This window comes from Muntiacus reevesi, chromosome 1 (genome assembly GCF_963930625.1).
Source record: "Muntiacus reevesi chromosome 1, mMunRee1.1, whole genome shotgun sequence".
Lineage (NCBI taxonomy): Eukaryota > Metazoa > Chordata > Mammalia > Artiodactyla > Cervidae > Muntiacus > Muntiacus reevesi.
The window spans coordinates 64,087,539-64,111,906 of record NC_089249.1 but is presented as its reverse complement, the minus strand read 5'-3'; the positions used below and the strand labels follow the sequence as shown (position 1 = coordinate 64,111,906).

General features: G+C 43.3%; 1 protein-coding gene across 3 annotated transcripts in view; it reads right to left on the bottom strand.

Annotated features, from left to right (window-relative positions):
• Positions 1–674: 674 nt before the first annotated feature.
• Positions 675–24,368, bottom strand: part of STYXL2 (serine/threonine/tyrosine interacting like 2) — a 60,093-nt gene continuing 36,399 nt past the window's right edge. For all 3 annotated transcript variants that reach the window (XM_065946245.1, XM_065946253.1, XM_065946236.1), the window contains one exon: positions 675–4,030. In XM_065946245.1, coding sequence (XP_065802317.1) covers positions 1,203–4,030 — 2,828 coding nt within the window. In that variant the 3' untranslated portion in view covers positions 675–1,202. The remainder of the gene's footprint in view (positions 4,031–24,368) is intronic.

The window sequence follows — 24,368 nt, the reverse complement described above, 5'->3', positions numbered from 1 at the left end:
TTTGAGATAGGTACCCAAAACATGTCTCTTGCTTTGGCAATTCAACCTGTGTTTGGAAGGCTAGAAATCCTTGGGAACAACACATAAGAAGTCTCACCAACCTAGCCCATCCAGAGTCAGAGAAGGATCAAATGGACTGCCCACAGTATTGTCCATGATCCTCAAAGGAACGAAAAGCAAGGATGACCCCAAGACCTCATAAAAATACATCTCCATCTCCTTGTACTGGGCTTCTTTTCTTCTCTCCCTCATGGTGGTTTGCTTTTAACCCCTTCCATTCCAGAGGGACTTTCTACCTTTAGCTCACCACTATAAAACCTTTCTCTCTTGAGTTCCATCTGTTACTCTCAAGAGTCCCCCTTGCGTCTTCCCCTTCCCTGGGGCTTCCCTGCTGGCTCAGATGGTAAAGAATCTGCCTGCATTGCAGGAGACCCATGGCTTCCCATTGCACTGTATCCTAAACTAAATACTTGGTTATTATTTTTATAATAAATATTATTTTAAAATAATATTTTATATATTAACATTTCTTACATAAGGTGATATTGGTATTGTCTGGAGACACAGATTTTGTAGCATAAGGTGAGGGTGGCTCTCGGCAACACATCTGTGTCTCTTAAAGTGGGTTTCCACTAATATCCAAAGAATTAAAAGTGACCAGAATGAAGAAGAAATATTTGACAACACATCAATTTAATGGAGATCCAAAACATTCAAAAGAAACAACCAGAGCTCAACATTGCTGGGAGAGGTGAGACTTGCCACAGGATAGATTTCTTGGGTCTCATTATGAAACCTCTACATATAGAACCATGTCCTGTACTCACAGCCTTCCGGGAATAAGTTGGAGTCTCCAACAAACTACAGTGCCTTTGTAAGCTCACCTCTAGTCTGTGATGAAAAAAATCAAACATATAAGTGAAGCATCAAAGTTTAGAAGCATTGGGCAACAGAAATGGTGTCAGTTGGTCCCTCATTTGGACCTCACATTTACGGCTCTTCTTCTCCTTCTCTGTTTCCTCCCTACCCCACCTCTGGTGCCTTTCTGCCTGGTACGACTCATTTCACTTCTGCCCCTCCATATGATCCTTTCCCCATCCTTGTCCTTTGGTGGGCTGCGGCTATGTGTGTCTTGAGCCCTGTGCTAAGTTGTAAGGCTTCTCCCTGTGTTCTCAGTCTCTCCCAGATTCACTTTGCCCAGCTTAATCCTCCCTTCTTCTCTGCAGCTTAGTCCTTGTTTCTTCTTGCCGGCGTCTCCAGGCAGCAATGATGGCTTCATCATCCATTTCCTCCTCCTCCTCCCTTTCAGTGCTTCTCCAATACCGGGACCGCCGCCCTGAAGCAAATCTCCCTTCTTCTCTCTTTTCCATCCTCTCTTTCTCTCCCTCCTCTTCAGATCTCATGAAACTCTGGGTGAATTTCCTCTTGGCTCCAAATTCAGAAAAGTCTGACTTGGATGACTCTTCCACATCTTCCCAGTCCCTGGATCTGGCCCCACTTGGACGCCGTGGTTCTGGGGACTCTTCTCCTTCAGAGGGCTCGGGGGTCCGGCGGAAAAAGTAGGGCTCTGGGCTTTCCTCTCGGGAGCTTGAGGTCTCACTAAACATGGACCTGGAGAATGTGTGCATCTCTCTGCCTTCCCTGCTGGAGGAAGCAGAGAACCGTGAACTGCTTTTTACCGAGTTGCTGTTGGTCTCGTGGTAGGAGGAGGTGTCCTGTTCCTCTGATCGGGATTTGGAGAACTTGTAACTGGAAGACTTAGACTCTGTCTCCCGAAGCAGGGAAGATTTGGTGTACTTTTCCCTGGAGCTTCCAGACCAATCACTTTGGGGAGGAGATTTTTCCTCTGTCCTGAGGCCACTGAGCCACTTATTAATACTGTTATCCATCTCTCTGCCAGCTCTGCTGCCGCTTCCATAGCCATCAGAGACAGCCAGGGAGGAGAAGGTGTCTGTTTCGGGTTTCTGGGAATTACTGCGGAAAGAATACCGGAAGCTCCCTATGGCGCTGTCAGTGTCTTCATCCCTATCACCCACGTCATCATCCTCATCCTCATCTTCCTTGACCTTCTTCTTCTTGAAAAGGGAGCTGCGTTTGTTGTCGGAGGCCAGCTTCTCCATTTTGTACTCGGACATCTTCTCCCTCAGCTCTGTTTGCAACTCCTTCTCCTTCCGGCCAAGCTCCTTTAGGTCAATATTGTCAGCAAAGAGGCTATAGATAGGCTTGCTGGTCCCCTTCACTTTGCTCCCAGCACCTTCAGCTCTTGTGCTACTCATGGTATGGGAGGACAACACAGACTGGGTCTCAGAGCTGGGTCTTGCCTGGGTTGGAGGCAGCAGGCAGCCCCCCAGGGAGGAACTGCTCTGTCCACTGAGCATGGAGCCCTGGTCATCTCCTAGGCAGCTGCCTGCTGGTGCCACCTTCATGCTTACAACGGATGGTGGGCGGGAAGACAACAGCATTTCATTTTGCTTCTGGGCAAGAGTTTCACAGACTACGTTGGCAATCCAGTTCTGTATGCTGGCAATGGAAATTGCGTCTCCAGGCCCCACATGCAGGTTAGGTAGAGGTGAAGTGGGGGTGGAAGCCAAGCATCTGCCTACTTTGCTCAGGGCCTGAGAGGGAAGGGAGCTGTGGCTCTGGGTGCTGAGCACTGATGCTGTGTCCCCATCAGCGCTGACTGAGGGGGCTGCTGGCCAGAATGCAGACAGAGGGATGCTCCCACTGGCAGCTGAGCTGTCTGCCTCCCAGCTCCCCATGGACTGGCTCTCCTCCAGGGTCTGCCTGCTTCTCTCCAGCAGCTCCAGCCTCCGCTGCCTCTTCTTGACCGAGACCAGGTCCTCTCCCTTGCTGAGCTCCACCACCTCCTCCTTGTTCTCACTGCCCACCTTCTTCTGGTGTTTCAGCTTCCAGGCCTGGTAGGCAGACAGATTGACATCAGAGAGGCTTTTCTTCTCTCCCTCCACCTCCTCCGCACCTTGCTCACTGCTGCCATCTCCTGCCTCTGAGTCCTTCTTGTGAAATCCAAATTGGATTCTCTTGATCTTCCACCTTTCCAGGGCAGTGAGTTTGTCCTTGTTTCTGCTGCAGAAGTTATAGAAGGAGCTGGCCTCAGAGGCCACACTCTCCTCGTCATCCTCCCGCACCCTGCTCCCCACCTCCGAGCTCGCATCCACCTCCTCTCTCTTGTTCCGGGAGTGGTACTTCCGGGAAGCCTCCTTCTCAATCTCCTGCAGCCTCTGGTTCCACATGTCCCAGGTGCTCTCCGTGGACATGGAGTCAGAGCGGCGTCTCCCGCCTCGGTTCTGGCTGCTCATCTCCAGCTGCTGCTTCAGGACCCGGATGTCATGGCTGCTCACACTCTCGGAGGCGCTGCTTTCGCTCAGCGTGTGCCTCCTCCTTCTCCTCACGAAGGAGCCGCCATCGCTCTCCTCCTCCTCCTCCTCCTCCCTACCCCACCTCCGGTGCCCTTCTGCCTGGTACCTCTCATTTCGGCTCTGCCACTCCCAGATGATTCGCTCCACATCCTCATCTTCGGGCTCCTCACCTTGACGAGAGGAGGCTGAGAACCTGCCGGCCTCGCCCTGCGGGACCCCGCCCGTGGGGAGGCTCTGCCCCCTTTTCCACGCCTCGCAGAGCTTCTCCTCCTCCTCCTCACGGATAAGGGTGAGGGGCTTGGAGGCCTGGCTGGCCCTCCCCAAGGAGGAGCCACTCAGGTGGCTGGCAGCGTCGTCCTCCTCCTCCACGGTGAGGGTGTGCACTCGGGCTGCCGCGGTGCTCCCGGCGTCCTCGTCCTCCTCCGCCGCCTCCTCCCCCCACTCCCTGCTGAAGTCCTCTTCTCGCTCCTCCATCAGCTTCTCGTTGAGCTCCCGGAGCTGCTTCAGGAAGCCGTCGTTGGGGTAGATGGCCCGCTTCTTGCGCACAGTCATCAAGGCCTCGAGGACGGCCATGTTGTGGAAGATCATCAGGTAGGCTACTACCAGCACGGCCGAGCGGCTGATGCCCATTTCACTGCTGACCAGGACCTTCCCTGAGAAGAAAACACAGCAGGTGGTGATGTAACTGCAATAGTTGGGCTGTTTTTTGTTTTTGTTTTTTTTAAGTTTAGATGTGCTGGATTTAGTATGTTTCCTTTGCCTCTCATATTCATCCATGCTCAAGTCACATTACAGAAGTCAGACCGAGCAGTGAGGCTACCCTGTGCTTGTGGAAACATTTTCTGAGCATGTGCAAGGATTGGGGAGTGGGTGGGAAACAAAGGCTCTAACGGCTGTCCCCACTTTTGAAACACCGAGCGCACTTCTGCGCTGTGCTTAGTCGCTCAGTCGTGCCCAGCTGTTTGCAGCCCCTCTGACTGTAGCCCGCCAGGCTCCTCTGTCCATGGGGATTCTCCAGACAAGAAGATTGGAGTGGGTTGCCAGCAGTGCATTTCTGCTTTCCACCAACCTGAGCATCAGAAGGAGGAAAAATAAAAGATTAGGGGTAATGGGGAAGAAAGGAGAAAACGAACAACGTTAAGATGAATGAATCAGAAAGAAGTAGAATCTCAGTGTTGGAAACGACCACAAGTCATTTGAGAATTCCCTTTACAACATCCTTGATTCTGGACAATCCATCTATGAGAATCTGCCAGATAGTTCCAGTGACAGAGAGCTCAGTATCTTGGACAGAGAGAATACAAACACATCTCTCACTCCATATTTAGGTCATTCTAATTTTCTGAAAATTCTTTTCCATGTTAGGGCAAAGGATAACTCTCTGTAACAGGCATTCAGTATTCCTACTGTGACATACTAGGGTAAATAATAAATATATGAATTAGGTCTTTAATACAAAAATTTTAAAGAAAATCACTATTATATTCTTCACTGAAGTTTCTTTTTTTTTTTCCTCCCTTTTCTTGTCTAGTCTGGATCTTTCAATCATCAAACAAACACCTTTCCATGTTTCATTACTATATGATCTACTCTCTTCAGGTGAAACTTGGATTTCTTAGCTTTATTCCTAAGGAATTTGTGTTAGTGTGGAACAAGATATTTCAGGTTTGGAATGACCCATATGGAGTAGAATGGGTCCCTCACTACTCTTGTTCTAGGCACTGGGCCTTCACTGATGCCAGCTGAGCTTGCAATGTGGGTGGACATGTCATACAATGAACTCAAATTATTGTTTATATCAACTGAAACCTGTAAAGCCTTCTAAAACTGCTATTAAGTCATGTATCTCTTTTCTTGTAGCATTCTTAAAGTATAAGGATAGTTGTACAAATTCCTATGAATGGTTCTGGTAAATATAGCCTGTTCTTACAGCCTAACAGAAGTGTTTCCAAGTCTCAAGTTTACCATTCAATACATTAGTGATTCCCCAACCTCCCCCTCTACCTTGCCTCCTTCATAAAAATGATAAACATTCCTTCCATGCCTTCATTCTAATAACTGTTTAAAATGCACATTGGGATCACTAGAGATCTCCTTCCAGGCTGTCATCAATCTGTTTGCCAGCAGTCTTCAGGGATATTTATTAAATCATTCAGGACTCCTATCTTACAATATGGGATGGGGGTGACTTTTATTATTATATCTTTGTACCAGTTAAGGCCATGTCTTTGTCTTATAGCAGGTCAGAGACCCAGGCAAGACTTGAGGGGACCTGAGATCCAATAATGCTGAAAGGCCAATTACCAAAGGCCAGCAGTCAATAGGGGTAGGTAAGCAAGCCACTGAAGAATTAAGGCCTTACAAATAGCTGAGAAAAGAAGTGAAAGGCAAAGGAGGAAATGAAAGATATAACCATCTGAATGCAAAATGCCAAAGAATATCAAGGAGACATAAGAAAGCCTTCTTAAGTGAACAAAGGAAGAGAAACAGAGGAAAATAATAGAATGGGAAAGACTAGAGGTCTCTTCAAGAAAATTAGAGATACCAAGGGAACATTTCATGCAAAGATGGGCACAAAAAAGGACAGAAATGGTATGAACCTAACAGAAGCAGAAGATATTAAGAACAGGTGGTAAGAATACAGAGAAGAACTGTACAAAAAAGGTCTTAATGACCCAGATAACCACAATGGTGTGGTCACTCAACCAGAGCCAGACATCCTGGAGTAGAGTGTGAAGTCAAGTGAGCCTTAGAAAGCATTACTAAGAACAAAGCTAGAGGAGGTGATGGAATTGCAGTTGAGCTATTTCAAATCCTAAAATAGGATGATACTGTTAAGTGCTGCATGCAATATGTCAGCAAATTTGGAAAACTCAGCAGTGGCCACAGGACTAGAAAAGATAAGTTTTCATTCTAATCCCAAAGAAGGTCAGTGCCAGAGGATGTTCAAACTACTGCACAATTATACTCATTTCACATGCTAGCGAGGTAATGCTCAAAAATCCTTCAAGCTAGGCTTCAATGGGTCATGGTGGAAAGTTCTGACAAAATATGGTCCACTGGAGAAAGGAATGGCAAACCACTTCACTATTCTTGCCTTGAGAACCCCATGAAGAGTATGAAAAGGCAAAAAGATAGGACACTGAAAAATGAACACCCCAGGTTAGTAGGTGCCCAATATGTTACTGGAGGTCAGTGGAGAAATAATTCCAGGAGAATGAAGAGATGGAGCCGAAGCAAAAACAACACCCAGTTGTGGTTGTGACTGGTGATGGAAGTAAAGTCCGATGCTGCAAAGAGCAATATTGAATAGGAGCCTGGAATGTTAGGTCCATGAATCAAGGCAAATTGGAAGTGGTCAAACAGGAGATGGCAAGAGTGAACATCGACATTTTAGGAATCAGTGAACTAAAATGGACTGGGGAGTTTAACTCAGATGACCATTATATCTACTACTGTGGGCAAGAATCCCTTAGAAGAAATGGAGTAGCCATCATAGTTAACAAAAGAGTCCAAAATACAGTACTTAGATGCAATCTCAAAAACGAAAGAATGATCTCTGTTCGTTTCCAAGGCAAACCACTCAATATCACAGTAATCCAAGTCTATGCTCCAATCAGGAATGCTGAAGAAGCTGAAGTGAACGGTTCTATGAAGACCTATAAGACCTTCTAGAACTAACACTCAAAAAAGATGTCCTTTTCATTATAGGGGACTGGAATGCAAAAGTAGGAAGTCAAGAAACACCTGGAGTAACAGACAAATTTGGCCTTGGGGTACATAATGAAGCAGGGCAAAGGCTAATAGAGTTTTGCCAAGGGAACACGCTGGTCATAGCAAACACTCTCTTCCAACAACACAAGAGAAGACTCTACACATGGACATCACCAGATGGTCAATACCGAAATCAGATTGATTATGTTCTTTGCAGCCAAAGATGGAGAAGTTCTATACAGTCAGCAAAAACAAGACTGGGAGCTGACTGTGGCACAGACTATGAATTCCTTATTGCCAAATTCAGACTTAAGTTGAAGAAAATAGGGAAAACCATTAGACTATTCAGGTATGACCTAAATCAAATCCCTTATGATTATACAGTGGAAGTGACAGATTCAAGGGATCAGGTCTGATAGACAGAGTGCCTATGGATGGAGGTTAGTAACATTGCACAGGAGATAGGGATAAAGACCATTCCTAAGGAAAAGAAATGCAAAAAGACAAAATGCTTGTCTGAGGAGGTGTTACAAATAACTGTGAATAGAAGAGAATCAAAAGGCAAAGGAGAAAAGAAAAGATATACCCATTCGAATGCAGAGTTCCAAAGAATAGCAAGGAGAGATAACAAAGCTTTCCTCAGCAATCAATGCAAAGAAATAGAGGAAAACAATAGAATAGGAAAGTCTAGAGATCTCTTCAAGAAAATTAGAGATACTAAGGGAATATTTCATGCAAAAATGAGCACAATAAAGGACAGAAATGGTATGGACCTAACAGAAGCAGAAGATATTCAGAAGAGGTGACAAGAATACACAGAAGAACTGTACAAAAAAGATCTTCATGACCCAGATAATCATGATGGTGTGATCACTCACTCACCCAGAGTGAGTGACATCCTGGAAAGCGAAGTCAACTGAGCCTTAGAAAGCATCACTATAAACAAAGCTAGTGGAGGTGATGGAATTCCAGTTGAGCTATTTCAAATCCTGAAAGATGATGCTGTGAAAGTGCTGCACTCAACATGCCAGCAAATTTGGAAAACTCAGCAGTGGCTACAGGACTGGAAAAGGTTCGTTTTCATTCCAATCCCAAAGAAAGCCAATGCTAAAGAATGCTCAAACTACCACACAGTTGCACTCATCTCACACACTAGTAAAGGAATGCTCAAAATTCTCCAAGCCAGGCTTCAACAGTACGTGAATTGTCAACTTCCAGATGTTCAAGCTGGATTTAGAAAAGGCAGAGGAACCAGAGATCAAATTGCCAAAATCTGCTAGGTCATCAAAAAAGCAAGAGAGTTCCAGAAAAACATCTATTTCTGCTTTATTGACTATGCCAGAGCCTTTGACTGTGTGGATCACAATAAACTGTGGAAAATTCTGAAAGAGATGGGAATACCAGACCACTTTACCTGCCTCTTGAGAAATCTGTATGCAGGTCAGGAAGCAACAGTTATAACCGGACATGGAAAAACAGACTGGTTCCAAATCAGGAAAGGAGTATGTCAAGGCTGTATATGTCAAGGCTGTATATTCACCCTGCTTATTTAACTTATATGCAGAGTATATCGTGAGAAAAACTGGGCTGGATGAAGCACAAGCTGGAATCAAGATTGCCAGGAGAAATATCAATAACCTCAGATATACAGCTGACACCACCTTTAAGGCAGAAAGCAAAGAAGAACTAAAGAGCCTCTTGATGAAAGTGAAAAAGGAGAGTGAAAAAGTTGGCTTAAAACTCAACATTCAGAAAACTAATGGCATCTGGCCCCATCACGTCATGAAAAATAGATGGGGAAACAGTGGAAGCAATGACAGACCTTATTTTGGGGGGCTCCAAAATCACTGCAGATGGTGACTGTAGCCATGAAATTAAAAGACACTTACTCCTTGGAGGAAAAGTTATGACCAACCTAGATAGCATATCTAGGTTTCAACCTTTCTTAGCAGAGACATTACTTTGGCAAAAAGCTCTGGCTAGTCAAAGCTATGGTTTTTCCAGTAGTCATGTATAGATGTGAGAGTTGGACTGTGAAGAAAGCTGAGCACCAAAAAATTGATGGTTTTGAACTGTGTTGTTGGAGAAGATTCTTGAGAGTCCCTTGGACTGCAAGGAGATCCAACCAGTCCATCCTAAAGGAGATCAGTCTTAGGTGTTCACTGGAAGGACTGATGCTGAAGCTGAAGCTCCAATACTTTGGCCACCTGATGCGAAGAGTTGACTCATTGGAAAAGACCCTGATGCTGGGAGGGATTGGGGGCAGGAGGAGAAAGGGACAACAGAGGATGAGATGGCTGGATGGCATCACCGACTCAATGGACATGAATTTGAGTAAACTCCAGGAGTTGGTGGTGGACAGGAAGGCCTGGCGTGCTGCGATTCATGGGGTCGCAAAGAGTCGGACACGACTGAGTGACTGAACTGAACTGAACTAAACTGAAAGTCTATGACTGTGTTGTTGTTCCGTCACTCAGTCATGTCCAACTCTTTGTGATCCCATGAACTGTAGCACATCAGGCTTCCCTTTTCCTCACCATTTCCTCGAGCTTGGTCAAACTCATGTCCATCGAATCAGTGAAGCCATCCAACCATCTTGTCCTCTCTTGTTCCCTTCTCCTCCTGCCTTCAACAGACTGGTTCCAAATCAGGAAAGGAGTATGTCAAGGCTGTATATGTCAAGGCTGTATATTCACCCTGCTTATTTAACTTATATGCAGAGTACATCGTTCTAGCAACAGTGTCTTTTCCAAGGAGTCAGCTCTTCATATCAACTGTGGAAAATTCTTAAAAAGATGGGAATATCAGACTACCTTACCTGTCTCCTGACAAACCTGTATGTAGGTCAAGAAGCAACAGTTAGAAACAGACATGGAACAACTAACTGGTTCCAAATTGGGAAAGGAGTATGTCAAGGCTGTATATTGCTACCCTGTTTATTTAGCTTATATGCAGAGTACATCATACAAAATGCTGGGCTGGATGAAACACAAGTTGGAATCAGGATTGCTGGGAGAAATATCAGTAACCTCAGATGTGCAGATGACCATCCTAATGGCAGCAACTGAAGAGGAACTAAAGAGCATCTTAATGAAGGTGAAAGAAGATAGCGAAAAATCTGGCTTAAAACTCAACATTCAGACAACTAAGATCGTGGCATTAGGTCCCATCACTTCATGACAAATAGATGAGGGAAAAACGTAAACAGAGACAGACTTTATTTTCTTGGGCTCCAAAATCATTGTAGATGGTGACTACAGCCATGAAATTAAAGCTTGCTCCTTGGAAAGAAAGCTATGATGAATCTAGACAGCATACTAAAAAGCAGAGACATCGCTTTGCCAATAAAGGCCCATGTAGTCAAAGCTATGTTTTTTCCAGTAGTCATGTATGGATATGAGAGTTGAACCATAGAGAAGACTGAGTGCTGAAGAATTGAAGCTTTTCAACTGTGGTGCTGGAGAAGACTCTTGAGAGTCCCTTGGACTGCAACGGAATCAAACCAGTCAATCCTAAAGGCAATCAACCCTGAATATTCATTGGAAGGACTGATGCTGAAGCTAAATCTCCAATACTTTGGCCACCTGATGCAAAGAGCCATTGGTAAAGAATCTGATGTTGGGAAAGACTGAAAGCAAAAGGAGAAGGGGGCAGTAGAGGATGAGATGGTTAGATAGCATGACCAGCTCAATGCTCATGAATTTGAGTGAACTCTGGGAAATAGTAAAGGACAGAGGAGCCTGGCTGTGCTGCAGTTCATGGGGTTGCAGAGTCAAAGAAGACTGAGCCACTGAACTGAACTGAAAGAATCAAGGCCACTAAAAAAGCATCCATAGATTCAATGTCTTATCCCCTTCCTCTTCCAGCTCAGGGCTCAGCTGTCACATTTAACTGGCAAACCAGGCAACAGTTGACTACTGTGAGTACTGAAGACTCACTCCATTTCTTTGGACATGGTTACTGCTGCTGCTGCTGCTGCTAAGTCGCTTCAGTTGTGTCCGACTCTGTGCGACCCCATAGACGGCAGCCCACTAGGCTCCCCCGTCCCTGGGATTCTCCAGGCAAGAATACTGGAGTGGGTTGCCATTTCCTTCTCCAATGCATGAAAGTGAAAAGTGAAAGTGAAGTCACTCAGTCGTGTCCGACTCGTAGCGACCCCATGGACTGCAGCCCACCAGGCTCCTCCATCCATGAGATTTTCCAGGCAAGAGTACTGGAGCAGGGTGCCATTGCCTTCTCCGGGACATGGTTACTAGGCCAGCTCAATTAAAGACATGTCAGGACACAAACTGATAGGCTTCTTCAAAAGGGCATCAAATATTGAATACAATTAGACTCAGTCTGGTGGAGGCTAGGTTGCCATCCATGCTTTGTCATGCTCCTTGCACCTGGGATTCCTCTGAGGAGCCTCAGGGGCTGCCTCAGGGATGAGGGAAAGGCTGGGTGGGTCAGACTCAGAGGTCCCCACCCAATTCACCCAGAGCAGCAAAAGGATTTTCTATTTTCTTAGGCCACACTAAGGTATAATTTGTGCCTGATATAAACTTCAGGGGGTGCCTTTCATTTTGAAGTGAAAGTAGATTTGTTTGGGTTGTGATGAAAACTCTCCAGCAGTAAAATGGCTTGAGGAAGGAAGTCTTTTTCAAAAATTTGAAGTCGTCATTTTGATCAATAGGAGGGCTGATTTTGGGGGTGTGGGGGCTCAGTCTTGAGGTAGAAATTACTAGACAGTCAGTGTAGAACTCTGAGACCTTGGTCTTGTTTTCAGTAAGCATCCTGCTCCATTGCCCTGAATTCCTTGAATGTGTCTTTAGTCTGATAAATTATCAGCACTCGGATCCAGTAATTAACTTCTTTTCCATATGCTTGAGGGAAAAACAACTGGTGATCATTAATTTTAAACCCATATGTCTGGTCCATGGTAAAATGGTCAGAGGGCTTGAAAAAGGGTGGTGACTTAATCCAAGAATCAAGAGAAGCCATAAAGATGTCAAGTATCTTGACCTTTAAATTGATTGGTTAGAAATAATGTGATTTAAGGAAGGATATAAAAACTGCAGTAAGTCCCACCTTGGGGTGAGCTCTTTACCCCCTCTCAGTGTCTATGCTGAGAGCTTTGTACTTTCCTCCCTTTAATAAATTCTATTCTCTTGAGTGTTTGCATGTTCATTTATTCCATTCTTTTGCTCTGCAGGCAAGAACTCGGATTCCTGTCTCAGTCTGTCTAGATGTGCTTAAAAATTTGAAGAGTACTGCTGGTGGAGAGAGCCCTGGACTTGAGTAAGGCTGAGTTCAACTTCTCTCACATGATCAGTATGCCTTTATATGGAGGGTTTTGTGTTGTGTCCTCTCAGTTCACAATCCTCTTTTTTCCTCAGAACTTTCTTCCCTCTCTGCATTCCAGGAAAATGAAAAGTACTTGCCCAGAAGTCAACCCTCCTTGTCACTGTGGATAGAATTCAGGGTAGACAAAGGACCAGAGTCTGACAACTTCTCTCTCCAGGGAATGTGGAAATGGAACTGAGGAAGAAAATTAGCAGTTATTGCCAGGCCTGTGGAGGGCCATGCTCTCGAAGTAGAGAGAGAAAGAGAAAATGGAACCAAGAGTCCTTAGGTTGTCCAGTCCTTGTTCCAGACCATCCTGAGACCACATTCCTGTCTCTGGATTTCTTCTTGTCTTGTTATAGTTAATGCCTTTGCTGCTTGTTAAGTAGTTTGAGATGGTTTCCACTTACTAGCAACCAAGGGGATCTTAATTATTACATGGTTTCAGTCATTTAGGGGCTTTTCTGATAGCTCAGTTGGTAAAGAATCCACCTGCAATGCAGGAGACCCCAGTTGGACTCCTGGGTCGGGAAGATCCGCCAGAGAAGGGATAGGCTACTGAATCCAATATTCTGGCCTGGCGAATTCAGTCCATGGGATTGTAAGCAGTCGGAGATGACTGAGTGACTTTCACTTTCAGTCACGTAAGCTTCCATGAGTGGGGATTTCCCCATCTGTAAAAGGTAAATAACATGTTCTCAAGGGGTCACTGTGATTATTAGGTAAAATGCCCAGTGCCAGGTGTATATTTCACTTTCCTCCTGGTCCTAGAGTGGAGAAAATCAGAGAAACTAAGGCCCAGGAGGTTAATTTCAGGTCTGTTGGGAGGTAGGAAGTACCCACAAAAGCAACAACCACTGTAAAGGATATTGGCCTTTCCCTGCCTCGCAGGGGTGCTGAGACAGGGAGCGGGAGGCTGAAGTTCACGGCAGCAAGGGAAGAGGAGATGGTCTGCAGGACACACGGGCCGGGCAGGAGACGGACCGCCAGGCTGACCCACGGTCTGGGCCGGCTCCAACTGAGCGGCCACAGGGGCAGGAGGCCGGATGCGCCGCTGTGGGTGGGCCTGGGGGGCTGGGGGTAGAGAACCAGCCGTGCAGCGGGTGCTGCTGCCTCTCCTTCCCCGTGACGGGACACTTCCTTGCCCCAGCCACAGCGGCTCCTGGACGTCCACACACCACCCTCGGGCAGCTTCTTGCGATTCTGGGCGTACGTTGCTGCTGTGCGAACTGCCTCCCTCACCCAGGATGCTGCGTGAGTCTGTGCTCCCCTGGCTCTGCCGAGAAGTTGGCAACAGCACCGGGAAAAGCAGCGGAAGAAATCCCCTCTCTCACAGACACCAGGCAGACATGCCCAAGTCTATTTTAGTCAGAAGCAATACGTTCTTAAAAATAGGGTTGTTTTCTTTAAGTATTGAAAAGAGGAGAACATCATTTTATATAGATATATAATCTATCTATACATATATATAACACACGAATTATTTAATAAAAATATACATATATAAAAATATTTCCCTCTCTCTGCCTCTCGCTGCCCCTGTCTGTCTCTCTCTCTCTATGTACACATATACATGTATATGTGCTATTGTTCAGTCACTAAGTCACGTAGAGCTCAGCGTCATGGACTGCAGCACAGCCAGGCTCCTCTGTCCTTCACTATCTCCCAGAGTTTGCTGGCATTCATGTGCGTTGAGTTGGTCATGCTGTCTAACCATCTCATCCTCTGCTGGCTGCTTCTTTTGCTTTCAGGCTTTCCCAGCATCAGGGTCTTTTCCAGTGAGTCAGTTCTTCGAATCAGGTGGCTAAAGTATTGGAGTTTCAGCTTCAGCATCTGTCCTTCCAGTGAGTGTTCAGAGTTGATTTCCTTTAGGATGGACTGGTTGGATCTCCTTTGAATCAGGTGGCCAAAGTATTGGAGTTTCAGCTTCAGCATCTGTCCTTCCCGTGAATATCAAAACTTGATTTCCTTTAGGATGGACTGGTTGGGTCTCCTTGCAGTTCAAGGACTCTCAAGAGTCTTTCCCAACACCACAATTCAAAAGCATCAATTCTTTGGTGCTCAGTCTTCTCTATGGTCCAACTCACCAGTGTGAGGTGATATCTCATTGTAGTTTTGATTTGCATTTCTCTAATAATGAGCAATGTTGAGCATCTTTTCATGTATTTGTTAGCCATCTGTATGTCTTCTTTGGAGAAATGTCTGTTAAAGTCTTTTCCCCACTTTTTGATTGGGTTGTTTGTTTTTCTGGCACTGAGTTGTATGAGCTGCTTGTATATTTTGGAAATTAATCCTTTGTCAGTTGTTTCATTTGCTATTATTTTCTCAAATTCTGGGGGTTGTCTTTTCACTTTGTTTATAGGTTCCTTTGCTGTGCAAAAGCTTTTAAGCTTAATCAGTTCCCACCTGTTTACTTTTGCTTTTATTTCCATTGCTCTAGAATGTGGGTCATAGATTGCTTTGTTTTATTTCATGTTCTACCTATGTTTTCCTCTAAGATTTTTATAGTTTCTGGTCTTACATTTAGGTCTTTAATCCATTTTATCTTTGTGTATGGTACTAGAAAGTGTTCTAATTTCATGCTTTTACATGTAGCTGTCCACTTTCCCCAGCACCATTTATTGAAGAGGCTGTCTTTGCCCCATTGTATATTCTTGTCTCCTTTGTCAAAAATAAGATACCCGTAGGAGCATGGGTTTAGTTTTGGGCTTTCTATCTTGTTCCATTGGTCTATATTTCTGTTTCTGTGCCAGTACCATACTGTCTTGATGATTGTAGCTTTGCAGTATAATCTGAAGTCAGGAAGGTTGATTCCTCCAGCTCCATTCTGCTTTCTCAGGACTGCTTTGGCTATTCAGGGTTTTTTGTGTTTCCATATGAATTGTGAAATTTTTGTTCTAGTTCTGTGAAGAATGCCATTGGTAGTTTGATAGGGATCACATTGAATATGTAGATTGCAGTTTGGTAGAGTAGTCATTTTCACAATATCGATTCTTCCTACCCAGGAACATGGAATATCTCTCCATCTGTTTATGTCATCTTTGATTTCTTTCATTATTGTCTTATAATTTTCTGTGTACAGTTCTTTTGTCTTCTTAGGTAAGTTTATTCCTAGATATTTAATTCTTTTTGTTGCAATGGTGAATGGGATGGATCCCTTAATTTCTCTTTCTGATTTTTCATTGTTAGTACATAGAAATGCAAGTGATTTCTAAGTATTGATTTTGTATCCTGCAACTTTGCTAAATCCACTGATTAGCTCTTGTAATTTTCTGATACTGTCTTTAGGGTTTTCTATGTACAGTATCATGTCATCTGCAAACAGTAAGAGCTTACTTCTTCTTTTCCAATCTGGATTCCTTTTATTTCCTTTTATTCTCTCATTGCTGTAGCTCAGACTTCCAGAACTATGTTGAATAATAGTGGTGAAAGTGGACACCCTTGTCTTGTACCTGATCTTAGGGGGAATGCTTTTAGTTTTTCACCATTGAGAATAATGTTTGCTCTAGGCTTATCATATATGGCCTTTACTATGTTGAGGTAGGTTCCTTCTATGCCCATTTTTCATAAATGGGTGCTGAATTTTGCCAAAGGCTTTTTATGCATCTATTGAGATGATCATATGGTTTTTATCTTTTAATTTGTTAATATGGTGTATCATATTGATTGATTTGCATATATTGAAGAATTCTTGCATCCCTGGAATAATCCCAGCTTGATCATGGTACATGAGCTTTTTGATGTGTTGCTGAATTCTGTTTGCTAAAATTTTGTTGAGGAGTTTTTGCATCTATGTTCATCAGTGATATTGGCCTGTAGTTTTCTTTTTTTGTGTTGTTTTTGTCTGGTTTTGGTATCAGGGTGATGGTGGCAGGGTAGACTGAGTTTAGAAGTATTCCTTCCTCTGCAATTTTTTGAAAGAGTTTTAGGATAGGCTTTAGCTCTTCTCTAAATGTTTGATAGAATTCTCCTGTGAAGCCATCTGGTCCTGGGCTTTTGTTTTTTGGGAGATTTTTGATCACAGGTTCAATTTCAGTGCTTGCATTTGGGTTGTTCATAATTTCTATTTCTTCCTGGTTCAGTCTTGGAAGATTGACCATTTCTAAGAATCTGTCCATTTCTTTCAGGTTATCCATTTTATTGCCATATAGTTGATCATAATAGTCACTTATAATCCTTTGTATTTCTGCATTGTCTGTTGTAACCTTTCCTGTTTCATTTCTAATTTTGTTGATTTGATTCTTCTCTCTTTTATTCTTGATGAGGCTCGCTAAAGGTTTGTCAATTTTGTTTACCTTTTCAAAGAACCAGCTTTTAGTTTTATTAATCTTTACTATTGTTTCCTTCATTTCTTTTTCGTTTATTACTGCTTGGATCATTATGATTTCTTTCCTTCTACTAATTTTGAGGGTTTTTTTGTTCTTATTTCTCCAGTTGTTTTAGGTGTAAAGTTAGGTTGTTTATTTGATGTTTTCCTTGTTTCTTGAGGTAGGATTGTGCTGCTATAAACTTTACTCTTAGAACTGCTTTTGCTGCATCCCATAGGTTTTGAGTTGTCGTGTTTTTGTTGTCATTTGTTTCTAGAAATTTTTTGATTTCCCTTTTGATTTCTGCAGTAACCTGTTGGTTATTTAGAAATGTGTTGTTTAATCTCCATGTGTTTGTATTTCTTACAGTTCTTTCTTGTAATTGATATCTAGTCTCATAGTGCTGTGGTTGGAGAAGATGCGTGATACGATTTCAATTCTCTTAAAATTACTGAGGTTTGATTTGTGACTCGGGATGTGGTCTATCCTAGAGAATGTTCCATGTGCACTTGAGAAGAAGTTGTATTCTTCTGCATTTGGATGGGATGTCCTGAAGATATCAATGAGATCCATCTCATCTAATGTGTAATTTAAGACTTGTATTTCCTTATTAATTTTCTGTTTTGATGATCCACCCATTGGGTAGGGTGTTAAAGTCTCCTATTATTATTGTGTTACTGTCAATTTCTCCTTTTATGTCTGTTAGTATTTGTCTTATGTGCTCCTATGTTGGGTGCATAGATATTTACAATTGTTATGTCTTCCTCTTGGATTGATCCCTTGATCATTATGTAGTGTCCTTCCTTATCTCTTGTAATAGTCTTTATGTTCAGGTCTATTCTGTCTGATATGAGGATTGGTAATCCAGCTTTCTTTTGCTTCCCATTTGCATGGAATATATATTTTCCGTCATCTCACTTTCAGTCTCTATGTGTCTTGAGGTCTGAAGTGGGTTTCTTGTAGACAGCATATATATGGATCTTGTTTTTGTATCCATTCAGCCAGTCTGTGTCTTTTGGTTGGACCATTTAATCCATTTACATTTAAAGTAATTATTGATATATATGTTCCTATTGCCATTTTCTTAATTTTTGGGGGTTGATTTTGTAGATCTTTTTTCTTCCCTTGTATTTCTTGACTATGTAAGTCCCTTTAATATTTGTTGTAAAGCTGGTTTGGTGGTACTGAATTCTCTTAACTTTTGCTTGTCTGAAAAGCTTTTTATTTCTCCATCAATTTTGAATGAGATCCTTGTTGGGTACAGTAATCTTGGTTGTAGATTTTTTCCTTTCAATACTTTAAATATATCCTGCTATTTCCTTCTGGCATGCAGAGTTTTTGCTGAAAGATCAGCTGTTAAGCATATGAGGTTACCCTTGTATGTTCCTTGTTGCTTCTCCCTTATTGCTTTAATGTTCTTTCTTTGTGTTTAATTTTTATTAGTTGGATTAGTATCTGTCTTGGCATGTTTCTTCTTGGGTTTATCCTGTATGGAACTCTTTGTGCCTCTTGCACTTGATTGGCTATTTCCTTTTCCATGTTGGGGAAATTTCAAACTATAATATCTTTAAAAATTTTCTCATACCCTTTTTTTTTCTCTTCTTCTTCTGGAACCCCTATAATTCAAATGTTGGTGCATTTGATACTGTTCCAGAGGTCTCTGAGACTGTTCTCAGTTGTTTTCATTCTTTTTACTTTAGCTCTTCAGAAGTTATTTCCACCAGTTATTTATTTAAGTTATTATTAAGTTATTATTCCACCAGTTATTTAAGTTATTTATCTTTCAGCTCACTGATTCATTCTTCTGCTTCAGATATTCTGTATTGATTCTTTCTAGGGTATTTTTAATTTCATTAGTTGTGTTGGTTGTCTCTGTATGTTTATTTTTTAATTCTTATAGGTCTTTATTAATTGATTCTTGCATTTTATCCATTTTGTTTTCAAGGTTTTCTTTATCATCTTTACTATCATTATTCTGAATTCTTTTTCAGGTAGTTTGCCTATTTCTTCTTCATTTATTTGGGCTTCTGTCTAGTTTGTTCCTTCATTTGTGTAGTATTTCTCTCCTTTTCATTATTATTATTTTTTTAACTTACCGTGTTTGAGGTCTCCTTTTCCCAGGCTTCAGGGTTGAATTCTTTCTTCTGTTTGGTTTCTGCCCTCCTAAGCTTGGTCCAGTGGTTTGTGTAAGCTTGTAACGGGTGAGATTTGTGCTGAGTTTTTGTTTGTTTGTTTTTCCTCTGCTGGGCAAGGCTGAGTGAGGTAGTAATCCTGTCTGCTGATGATTGGGTTTGTATTTTGTTTTATTTGTTGTTTAGAAGAGGCATCCTGCACAGGGTGCTACTAGTGGCTGGGTGATGCTGGGTCTTGTATTCAAGTGGTTTTCTTTGTGTGAGTTCTCACTGTTTGATACTCCCTAAGGTTAGTTCTCTGGTAGTCTAGGGTCGTAGAGTCAGTGCTCCCACTCCAAAAGCTCTGGGCTTGATTTCTGATCAGGAACAAAGATTCCACAAGTGGTTTGTTTTGGGATTAAGTGAGATTAAAACAAATATCCAAAAACAAGAAACCGGAGATGAACCCCAGACAAATGGCAATTACAAAATCAGGCAAATAATAATTAAAATAATGGAATATACATATACACCCATGAGCAAAGTGAAAACAGTCCATCAACAAAAGTAAAGTACAGTAGATTGACACAGCAAACAAAGGAAATAAAAAATTATATTTACCAGTTAAGAACAAAACTAACTAAAGCACGAACTGGGAAACAAAACTAAAGCGAGGTGCCAAGTGGGGAATAAAGCAATGAAAATTAAACTAACAAAATGTTGAGAGGAAAGGAAAGAAAGAATGAATAGATACACAAAGTTAAATAGAGATAGATTAAGAAGATTTATATACATTAAAGATTAACTGCAAGGGAAAAAGAACAGTAAGAAAGACAAACAAAGGAATAAATGTGGAAAAAATATAATAGGTTTAAAAATATTAAAATTATAAAGAAGAGAAAAGAAAGAAAAAACAGAAGAAAGAGAAAAAAGAAAAAGGAAAACTCCACAGAACTGTAAAAGCCCAACGTTGAGGCAAAAGTTTATAATAGCAATAAAAAATGTGACTGATTAAAAAAAAAACTCAAAAGCTTAATTAGATTTCATAGTGCCAATAAAATCAACAACTACAACAGGAGGGAAAGGCGGGGGGAATCCAAAGAAATCTATGGAGTAAGTCAAAACTTAAGAATAATAAATGTTTTTCTTGAGTCATGGTTGTCCGAGTCCTTTCCTTCGCTGGGAGTCACAGTCCACCTCACCTCCCTAGGATGCCCTCCAACACTGTGTTGATTCTGGACCTGCTGTGGGGACAGCTCAGATTCTAATCTGGACCTACTCCTGTGTGTTCTTGCCTCCAATGTCCACAGTTATCAGAACTAGTGCATTTTCTTTTATGGGAGCTCTCGATGACCATTTATATATTCCATAGACACAGAGTCTGCCTAGTTGATCGTGTGGATTAAATCTGCAGCTTGTACAGCTGGTGGGAAGGTTTTGGGTCCTCTTCCATAGCCACACTGCCCCTGGGTTTCAATTCTGGTTTTATTTCCACCTCTGCATGTGGGTCGTCCACTGGGGTTTGCTCGTGGGGCTGCCCTGGAGGGCTTGGGTCTGCCCCAGTGAGGGCCAGGTGTGGAGGTCGTGTGGCTGCTTGGGTCGCAAGGGTTCGGGCAGCACCAGATACTCAGGGGTGTTGGCAGCTAATGGCAGCAGAAACTATAGTGCTCTAGAAGAGTATGGCAACCAGTACTGGCCAATACACTCCAGTGTTCTTGCCTGGAGAACCCCCCTCCCTGACAGAGAAGCCTGGCAGGCCACAGTTCACAGGGTCGCAAGGAGTCAGACACTACTGAAGCGACCCTGCATGCATAGACACAAGACTTTTTTTGCCCATGAAAGCTCTGCCCTAGTGAAAGTTGAATGTGAAGGTGGCCCAGCTCCTTGGCCTGGTGGTGTGAAGTATGCAGGGACATGGACTGCCTCCACCGCAGGAGTTATGACTCTATCAGAGTCTTTTTTTGAGCCTGTTGTAGCTGGAAATCAGAAGGCCTCTTTGGCCAGTCTTTCTCTGTAGCTCTGCCCATTCAGGCACATAGAGGGACCCCACTGGCTGGGGGTCCTACTCTTGTTCTACACATCAGTCACTTAAAGGAGCAACCTGGGTGAGGTCCTACTCTGTAGTTCAGTGCGTCAGGCTGATGGGCCAGCCTCTCTATTCTTCAGCTGCCAATGCTGGCATGTGGGGAGAGGCTATGGTGATGGCTCCATTCCCTACGTGTGACTCAGCAGTATCGTTTTGCTTCCATGGCCACGTGGCTTTCCTCCACAGGCATTTCCCATCACAATCTCCTCCCTCACCTCCCCTCAGTCTGTCTCTCTGTAGTCAACAGCAGCCCTTGCCCTGGGCTCACTCCACACTCCCCAAACTCTAGCTCCCAGCCGCTGCGCTTTCCAGGGGACCCTCATCCCTGTCCGGGGTATATATAACTGCAGCAAGGACTGTCTGATTCTCACTCCACTTAGGCTGCCATGGATCAGCTGTTTCACTCTCAGACTTAAATGTTTCTCCTCTGACTCAGACAATTACCCTGATGTGGGGATCGGACCCCTGCTTCAGTTCCCCCACCCACCAAGGGCAGGTCCAGTTCTACTAACACTCCTATTTTTCCCCCTCGTTCCTTCATCCTACCGAGTTTTGCGTGGTTCTATATATTCTTTCCCGCTGGTCAGGTACTCCTGTCTGCTCTCAGCTGGTGTTCCGCATGCACTCTTGTGTCTGAAGGTGTATTCCTGATGTGTCTGTGGAGAGAGATGTAATCCACGTCCACCTACTCCTCCGCCATCTTCAACCCTCTTTTTCTGTCCTTTATTGTGCCCATCCTTGCATGAAATGTTCCCTTGATAGTTCCAGTTTTCTTGAAGAGATCTCTAGCCTTTCCCATTCTATCGGTTTCCTGTTTCTTTGCATAGTTCATTGAGAAGGCTTTCTGAGCTCTCCTTGCTAGTCCCTGGAACTGTGACTAATTGGGTATAGCTTTCCCTTTCTCTCTCTCCCCATCTCCCCTTCTCTGGGAAGACTTTTTGTTTCTCTTCTTTCCTCAGCTATTTGTAAACCTCCTCAGAAAATTGCTTTGCCTTCTTGCATACCTTTCTCTTGGCGATGGTTTTGGTCACTGCTTCCTATACAAAGTTACAAACCTTCATCCATACCTCTTCAGGCACTGTGTCTACCAGATCCAATCCCTTGAGTCTATTTATCACCTCCACTGTATAATCATAAGGGATTTTATTTAGGTCATAACTGAATAGCCTAATGATTTTCCCTACTTTCTTCAACTTAAGCCTGATTTTTGCAATAAGGTACTCATAATCTGAGCCACAGTCAGCCCCAGGTCTTGTTTTTGCTGGTTGTTAGAGGTTCTTCATCTTTAGCTGGAAAGAATAAAATCAATCTGATTTCAGAATTGGCTATATGGTGATGTCCACATGTATAGTTGTCTCTTGTGTTGTTGGAAAAGGATATTTGCTTGATAAAACTCTGTTAGCCTTTGTTCTGCTTCATTTTGTACTCCAAGGCCAAACTTGCCTGTTGCTCCAGGTATCTCTTGACTTCCTAATTTTGCATTCCAATCCCCTATGATGAAAAGGACCTTTGGTGTTCTAGAAGGTCTTGTAGGTTTTCATAGAACTAGTCAACTTCAACTTCTTCAGCACTAGTGGTTGGGGCATACACTTGGATTACTATGATGTTGAATGTTTTGCCTTGGAAATGAATCAAGATCATTCTGTCGTTTTTGCGTATCTGAGGTTTTTGCATATTCTGTCATTTTTGGATATCTGAGATTGCACCCAGGTATTGCATTTCAGATTCTTCTGTTGACTATGAGGGCTATTCCATCTCTTCTAAGGGATTTATGGCTACAGTAGTAGATGTAAGGTCATCTGAGTTAAACTCGCCCATTCTAATCAATTTTAATTCACTGACTCTTACGATGCCTATGCTCACTCTTGCCCTCTCCTGCATGACCACATCCATGTTACCTTGATTCATGGACCCAACATTCAAGGTTCCTGTGCAGTATTGTTCTTTACAGCATCGGACTTTACTTTCACCACCAGACGCATCCACAACTGAGCATCGTTTCCACTTTGACTCAGCTGCTTCATTCTTTCTGGAGCTATTAGTAATTGCCCTCTGGTCTTCTCCAGGAGCATGGTGGGCACTTTCTGACCAGTGGGGCTCATCTTCCAGTGTCATACCTTTTTGCCTTTTCATACAGTTCATAGGGTTCTTGTGGCAGGAATACTGGAGTGATTTACATTCCTTCCTCCAGTGGACCATGTTTCGTCAGAAGTCTTCACTGTGACTCATCAGTCTTAGGCGGCCCCGCACAGCATGGCTCATAGCCTCATTGGGTTATGCAAGCCCCTTCACCACGACAAGACTGTGATCCATGAAGTGGGTGTATGTGTGTGCTCAGTCATGTCCAGCTCTTTGCCACCCCATGGACTATAGCCCTCCAGGCTCCTCTGTCCATGGAATTTTCAAGGCAAGAATACTGGAACAAGTTGCTATTTCCTACTCTAGGGGATATTCCTGACTCAGGGATCAAACCTATGTCTCTTGCATTACATATATACATACATATATATATGTATATTTCCATTAAAAGTTACCCTTCCTGGCCAGTTGGTGATAACAGGAAATGTCCCCCCCAGGAATCATTACTAATATTTATTATAGTAATAGCTATAACTTTTAAAACATTTATTATTGGTCCGATTCTGTGGTAAATGAGCTCTTACATGCATTTTGGCAATTTTAATCCTCAGTAATTTTAGGAGCACTAGATCTATTTGTTCTATAGGTAAGAAAACTGTGATTCCTTGTATAAAGACAGCATCACAACTATTGACTGCAGCCTGCATTTTTGGTCTCCAGATCCTAAACTACCACTCACCTGCACTGCATAAACTCCAGTCTCTCCTTGTTGAGACCCTCACGAGACCAATGCCCATCAACTCTGTGGACAGTCTCCTATCATCCCACTGGGACAACAATGGCAGCATCAACTCTGCTCTCCTCATTCCCACTCTCATCTCCCCAGCCAGTCTTGCCTCCAAAGCTCAAGGAATGGGTTTCTCATAATGTAGGTCAGATCAAGGTGCCTTTCAGCTCCCTTCCCCTGGCCCTCAACTTCCAGCACAGTGGGCCCCTGCCATCCTCACTCACCCATCTAACCCACCAGGCTAATCACCTTGTGATTCCTGAACACATAAATCTTATTCCACCTTTGGATCTGTGCACTGACACTTCCCTTGCCAGAAATATTCTTCCAATTTTTCCATGGCTTGTTCCTTCTTGTCACTCAACTTAAATGTTTCCTTTTCAGAGAGGCCTTCTCAGCCACTCTTGTAGGAGCTTGTCAGCCACTCCAGCACATCATCCCAGTTGTCACCTCTGCCTTACACTGACTGGTATCTGACAGTTTTCTTTTTCTTTTTATATTGTTCTGCCTTCACTACAATGTAAGTATCAAAGGCCAGAAGCTTTGTCCATATCTTTCACCACAATGTCTAGAATAGCACCT